Consider the following 6997-nt stretch of genomic DNA (forward strand, 5'->3'; position numbering starts at 1 on the left):
GAGCCGTATTTTAAAGTGCTAGTTCACAAAGGTAACAGTCTGCAGGAAGACATGTTACCTTTATACATAAGATGCATTATTCTGACTTAAGCCAACCAGTCTTTGCTCTTATCAGAGAAGCAGCAAATACCAATGTTTCTTTGGTTTGACCCGTCTGTGGTTTTAATCCACAACCTCTCGCACTTGAGGCAAACATGCTCCCAAAAACCATGGAGCATTTCTACTTTAATAAGAAGCAAATCAATAGTTGTTATATACTGTAAATTCAGAAATAATTGTGAGGTTTTTATCAATGCAAATAATGCGACTTGGGGAGTATCCAAATAATAAAAACTCACATTCTGTCATGATTCTGATATCTGATACATATATCTGTATGCAGATTTTTGAGAAATCGCAATACATGTAATTCATCTTGCATTTTTGTCCATTCTTAAGAAATCGCAATAATTTCTGAATTTACAGTATGAAACATGCTAATAAACAATACTTCATAACAGCTAAAAATTTAATTAAAATAAGCATTTTAAAACTACCCGGTATGTGTCAAAGGTTATAAAACCAGTGGTATAGTCTCCATAAAGAAAGTCCTCCAGAAGTCACAGCTACAATATTTTGTAGCCATTTTCGTCGAGTGTCATCACGTCTTACTAGTATTACTGGGCTACTGCTAGACAAGTTATGTAATGGAAGTTTTTCTATATTTTTCATGCTTATTTCAATTTGATATTTACAACAGGGATCATTAGATGACAAGGCATATAGTCCTGCTGACAAAATGCTGGTTGTTGCTAATGGCAAATAGATGAATAACTTGTCACTCTTTGTATACATCACAGCTAGGGCTATAACTCCAGAAACAACTGACACTTTGTGGAAGAAATTCCCCACTTTTATCCATCTTACAGTTAGTTCACCAACAAGATGTGGTTCAATAATAATATATTTTGCTTTGGATTCTAATGCTGTTTGAAGTTCTTGCTCTGTCTCTTCTTGTTGGTCCTCACTTCTGTCTTTAATAGTAATGTACTTTGGAGGAGTCTGGCTAAAACATAAAATAAATAACTTTTCTATAAATTATATCTAGATATTTAATTGGAATTACTACACTTAAGGTAATTCTAGCGGTTTCTTAACAAATTTATGGAGTTCAGTTTCTCCTCATGTATTTTTGTTTGTTTGTGTTTAAAGCCACTTTCAGCAAGCTAAATCCTATATCATTACAGCCACTTTTTATTGGTGAAGGAAGTAAGAGTATCCAGAGAAAACCACGACTTTCTGCAGCGAAACTGGCAATCCTTGTCAATAAAGATCAGTCAAACATGCATCTTCTGTCGCCACGAGCTGGAATAGAACCCAAAACCTCAGAGTTGTTAGACTAGTGATCACTGTCAATGAACTACTTAGACAACTCTGCCCCCTGTCCTTTTGTTATTTAAGGTTATTACCATGATTACTAAAGTTCTGTATGTTTCTTTTCAGTCTGAAGCTTGTAAGAGTGTTAGGGAATAATAAATGTACCAGTACTTAACCATTAGGTACAGGGCCCACATCTAAGTAAAGTAAATATGGCTACAAATCTGGATCTATTATACACTGATGATAGAAAATGTTGAACATTTTATGTTTGAATATAAAAAATAAGAATATGTGATATAATGCTTGCAAATGAAACAACTATCCAGTATCTACCAGCCACCAAATACAGATCAGTCAAACACGCATCTTCTGTCGCCACGAGCTGGAATAGAACCCAAAACCTCAGAGGCGGATTTAGGGGGACCGGCCCCCCTTTTGTGGGAAAAATTTGGTTGATTATCTAGGGAATCACTGAAGCATGACTGGAACAGGCCCCCTCTTAGACAGTCAGTGGGCCCCCACTAATGAAAATTTCTGGATCCGCCACTGAAATGATGTAGATGTACAATGTAATCAACAAAAGGTCCTGTACAGCCTTCAACTATGAGCAGAACACAAACCATATAGCAAGCCATAAAAGCTGAAATGACAATATGTAAACCAATTCAAAAGGAATAAAATGCTCCGCTGGGCGCAGCTTGATACGACCGCAGAGGTTGAACCCTGAACAGTTGGGGCAAGTATGGACACAACATTCAAGCTTGATACAGCTCTGAATTTGGATTGTGATTAAATATTTGACACAGCATAGGTTTCTGACACAGAATGAATGTGGTCTTAAGAACTTAATTTTTTTTAATTTACCTACATGTAATATGGTCCAATATCCAAAATCTAAATACATGGTTAGATTCAGCATATCAAAGAATCCAAAGAACTAAATTTTTGATGAAATCAAACAAAGTTTAATTTTGAACCCTTTTGACCTCAATGTGGACCAATTTGATAACGGGGCCCAAAAATCAAAATACATGGTTAGATTCAGCATATCAAAGAACCCCATATATTCAATTTTTGTTGAAATCAAACAAAGTTTAATTTTGGACCCCAACTTGGACCAACTTGAAAACTGGGCCCATAATCAAAAATCTAAACACATGGTTAGATTCAGCATATCAAAGAACCCCATATATTCAATTTTTGTTAAAATCAAACTAAGTTTAATTTTGGACCCTTTGGACCTTAATGTAGACCAATTTAAAAACTGGACCCAAAATGAAAAATCTAAATACTTGGTTAGATTTGGCATATCAAAGAACCCCAATAATTCAATTTTTGATGAAATAAAACAAAAGTTTAATTTTGGACCCTTTTGACCTCAATATGAACCAATTTGATAGCGGGCCCACAAATAAAAAATCAAAATACATGGTTAGATTCAGCATATCAAAGAACCCCATATATTCAATTTTTGTTGAAATCAAACAAAGTTTAATTTTGGACCCCAATTTGGACCAACTTGAAAACTGGGCCCAAAATCAAAAATCCAAATACATGTTTCTATTCAGCATATCAAAGAACCCAGTATATTCAATTTTTGTTAAAATCAAACTAAGTTTAAATTTGGACCCTTTGGACCTTAATGTAGACCAATTTGAAAACTGGACTCAAAATTAAAATTCTAAATACACGGTCAGATTTGGCATAACAAATAAATAAATGTGGTCAAAGATTTTACAAATCTAATGCGCCATACTGTGCAATTAATGATTACTTCTTGAAATTTTTTCAATATTTGAAATTTGAAAAAAAAATAATATTTGAAGAATAATTCTTTTTAATTTCTGAAATCTGAAATGAGAAAAAATTGACCCTCCACAATTTCTTTTTACCCCCCCCCCCCCCTTTTTTTCCCAAAAAAAATTCTTTCCCTCAAGATACGGTCATAATCTCAATTCAAATTTCCAATGGAATTTGCAACCATAATTACCCATTTAAATTTACCATAGTGCTAACTTAATCTATTTTATAATAGAATTTAAAATATGGTGTCAAATCTTTCATGTGGATTTTTTTGTAAAAAAAAAAAAGATGCAACATTTGCAGATATTTTTACTGGTCTTCCTTCATAAATATGCATTTCTTTAAACATAATTTAAAAGCAGTGTAAGGGAAGTAATCAAAATGTTGTATGTGGATTACCTCCCTTACACTGTTTTAAATTGTCTTAATTGTTCATTAACCATTACTTTATACATAATTTAAAAGCAGTGTAAGGGAGGTAATTCAAATGATGTATTTGATTTATCTCCCTTACACTGCTTTAAATTATGTTTTGTACTAAAGTATTTGTCCATATAAAAATGCTTGTTTTTTGCCCCTTTTTTGGCCCCTAATTCCTACAATTTTGAGTCAATTACCCCAAAAATCAATCCCAGCATTCCCTTTGTGATATGGAACCTTGTGGTACAATGTCAGAGAGATCCATACACTAACACACAAGTTATGTCTGGAAGTTACAAAAATGCTTATTTTTGGCCCCTAATTCCTTAACTGTTGGTACCATAACCCCCAAAATCAATCCCAACCTTCATTTTGTGGTATTGAACCGTATGGTAAAATTTCATAGAGATCCATTCACTTAAACTAAGGTTAGAGTGCGAAAACCAATGTGTCTTCGGACGACAACGCTGACGCCAACGTCATACCAATATACGATAGCAAAATTTTTTTGCGGTCGTATAAAAACCATTGACTGATTTATGTACAAAACAACAATCAAAGCATCGTTGATGTTGTGATCCAGCCATATTGATAGCTAGTCTGCATGATATTCTTTCTGACCATTCTTTTTTCAATATTTTTTTCCTCTTTTCATTTCCATAATCTTACTGTAAATGTTTTATGTTATTGTCAAATGATAGGGAATTTTGCAATATTGATGCAAATATTTATATTGATATTTCAATTTTAGACAGTGTCAGATTTTTTTTTTTAAATATTTGCAATTTAATGGTTTTGACAAGAGTGGAAAGGGAAATTGTCAAACAAGTGATATATCTTTTTATATGCCATTAATAATAATTGGCTTAATAATTTCCAGAAAGAGGACTTGGTAATGCACTTTCTCAACAAAAAAAATTTATAATAACTATTTTTTATCTAAATTGTTGTTCATTCTTCATTTAGAAAAAATACATTTCCTGTATTCAAATTTTAATGTACAAATACCTAATGCTGAGATACATGTATTTCCATTTATTGTTAAATAACAATATAATGAATGGAGAACAAACAAATAAATTTTATTGCAGAATATGCTCAGGTAAGAGTTATGCAATTTTAGTTTATTGTTTCAACCAAATTTCTGATAATTGTAACTAATTAATTAGTACTTGATAAATGTGTTCATGTGCAAATAAAAAGAAATTCATTATAAAAAAAGAACTTGGTTATAATGATAATGACACTGATTTTACAAGTGAAATAAAATTTGCTTGCATTTTATTTTACATATTTTTATATTTTTTGTCTTTTCTTTGAAAAAACCCACATTTGATTAATCATTCAGCTAGCTTACACACAAAATTAACAGAATATTTCAATGTAGTGTACATCAAAATAAATAATACATTTGTAGGTTTACTATTGAGGTCAATAATTTGTGTATTCAGTTAGGTGTGTAATATATTGCGTCTATTTAATTATGTAACAGGTCATGAGATATTTTAAAACTGTGGGGAATTAAGACTGGAGTTGATTCCAATTAATACTTACACCTTTGAGTGTAATTGTTTGAAAATCATGAGTTGATAATCATACTGGTATAGTATCAATAAAGGAAGAATTGGAGTAATAGCATTTCAAAAAAAGTGTGGGAATCAACTTAGACATATCAATACACATCTTGAGTGACCCAAATTTTCTTCAATAACTTACACAGACATAAGATACCAATAAAATACTTTCAAAATTCTTATCAATTGATTAAATTGATGTATATTATTTTTTCACATTAATTCATAAATAGTAAATTATTATAAATTTTGATTTAGAAAGGAGCTATATGAAAGTGTATATCTAAAATAAAGTCACTATTCGACCAATATTTTCTTAATTTAAGGGCAAATAACATAACAAAAGTTGCTAGTTGAATAAGTTGATGATTAAAATGGTGTATAAAGTTTCTGCAAGTCATAAAAACACATAATTAGTTTCATGACAGGTCTTCAACTTAGTATTCTGCACCATCTCCAAAAACAGAGTGATCGCATAGATCCAGCATGGCTGAATCAAAAAACAAATATTATAGCCAGTGACCAAGGACAACCACTCTTCCAACAATTAATTGGCAATGTTTGAATATTTGAATTAAAATTCAGGGATTCCCATTGGTCAACATGGTCAATCTTCTTGCTATAAATAAATGTCGGAAAACCTGAAATTTACTAACTTAAGAAACCTAAAATATGCAAGTTAAATTTTTTTTTGTCACAATATCTTAATATATTCATGATATGGGAGAAAAGTTCTTTTCTGGGAATAACCAACAGATTTCGGAAAAACTTTTTTATATCAAATTATTCTTTCAGTCAGCTGGGACTAATACATTCATCTATTAGTCCCAGTTTCAGTGCAAGGTCAAGATTGTCAAATTATTGCGAGAAGAGGATTTGGCTTGCAATTAATTAAGACAGCAAAGAAAGGTGTATTTTTACCATTGTGTTTACTTAAATTAATGTAGAGGTGGGCAAGAATAATGACTTCATAAGTAAAATTAATAAAAACTGAACCAACATCAGCCTATGATCAGGTATGTTTCAGTATTTCTGTGTTTGAGTTACTTTTTTCAAAAGAAATTGTGCTGGGATTTATTTTTTTTTTGCAATTTGATGAGAAGCCCATAGTTAATGATGAGAGTACCTCAAAAAAATTTCAAAAACAGTTAAATGTAAAAATAATTGATGTCCTCCGAACATTTTACTGGTTTTGATTTTGCAAAAATTAGTATTTTAATTCATAATCATTTATACGAACCTCATCCTCTTTCACAGGTAACACCTGTCTCATATTAACAGGTTGGGAACAACCCCTCAAGGTTACAACTATGAGGGGTAAATTTCAGGTGATACAAATATTTTTTTTTTAAACCAATTTTAAGTACAAAAGCCAAAGGGCACACATGGATTAAAAAGGGGGAGACATGCCACAAGCGCCTATTGCCAGTGTTTTTGTCAAGAATCGGTCGTGATTCTTAGTGGAGTTGGGCTGGCAAATATGCTATAACGAAAATAAACTATGCTGAGTGCCAAATAATCGCTTGTCCCAATGAATGAATGATTTAAAATAAAAGTTATTACTTCGAAAATTCCGCCATCAGAGTTGGTACGCCCTCTATCCGGGATGTGCTAAAATCATGAGGTCCAGTAATTCGACCTTAACAAACTCGCCCCACGCAAATAGTTGTAATTTAATAAAAAAAAATCGACAGATATTTTTTATATATATTAATATTTCCAATATTAAATATTCTAAAATTATATCTATTTAAGAATTTAAAAATATATAAATAAGTAAATAAGTTAATAATTTCAGGCACTTTGGGTATGGAAACCTTCTTTTGTGTGTTTAATATTCT

General features: G+C 31.6%; 1 protein-coding gene across 1 annotated transcript; it reads right to left on the bottom strand.

The window, feature by feature from the left end:
- Window positions 1-494: 494 nt before the first annotated feature.
- LOC127708987 (transmembrane protein 11, mitochondrial-like) lies at window positions 495-6764 on the bottom strand. Its single transcript, XM_052214242.1, has 2 exons — window positions 6720-6764; window positions 495-1045 (listed from the first exon to the last, which is right to left on the bottom strand). Exons 1-2 carry the CDS (start codon window positions 6734-6736, stop codon window positions 547-549), a joined length of 516 nt encoding a protein of 171 aa, XP_052070202.1. The 5' UTR covers window positions 6737-6764; the 3' UTR covers window positions 495-546.
- Window positions 6765-6997: the final 233 nt, after the last annotated feature.

Source organism: Mytilus californianus, unplaced genomic scaffold, assembly GCF_021869535.1.
Source record: "Mytilus californianus isolate M0D057914Y unplaced genomic scaffold, xbMytCali1.0.p SCAF_7, whole genome shotgun sequence".
Lineage (NCBI taxonomy): Eukaryota > Metazoa > Mollusca > Bivalvia > Mytilida > Mytilidae > Mytilus > Mytilus californianus.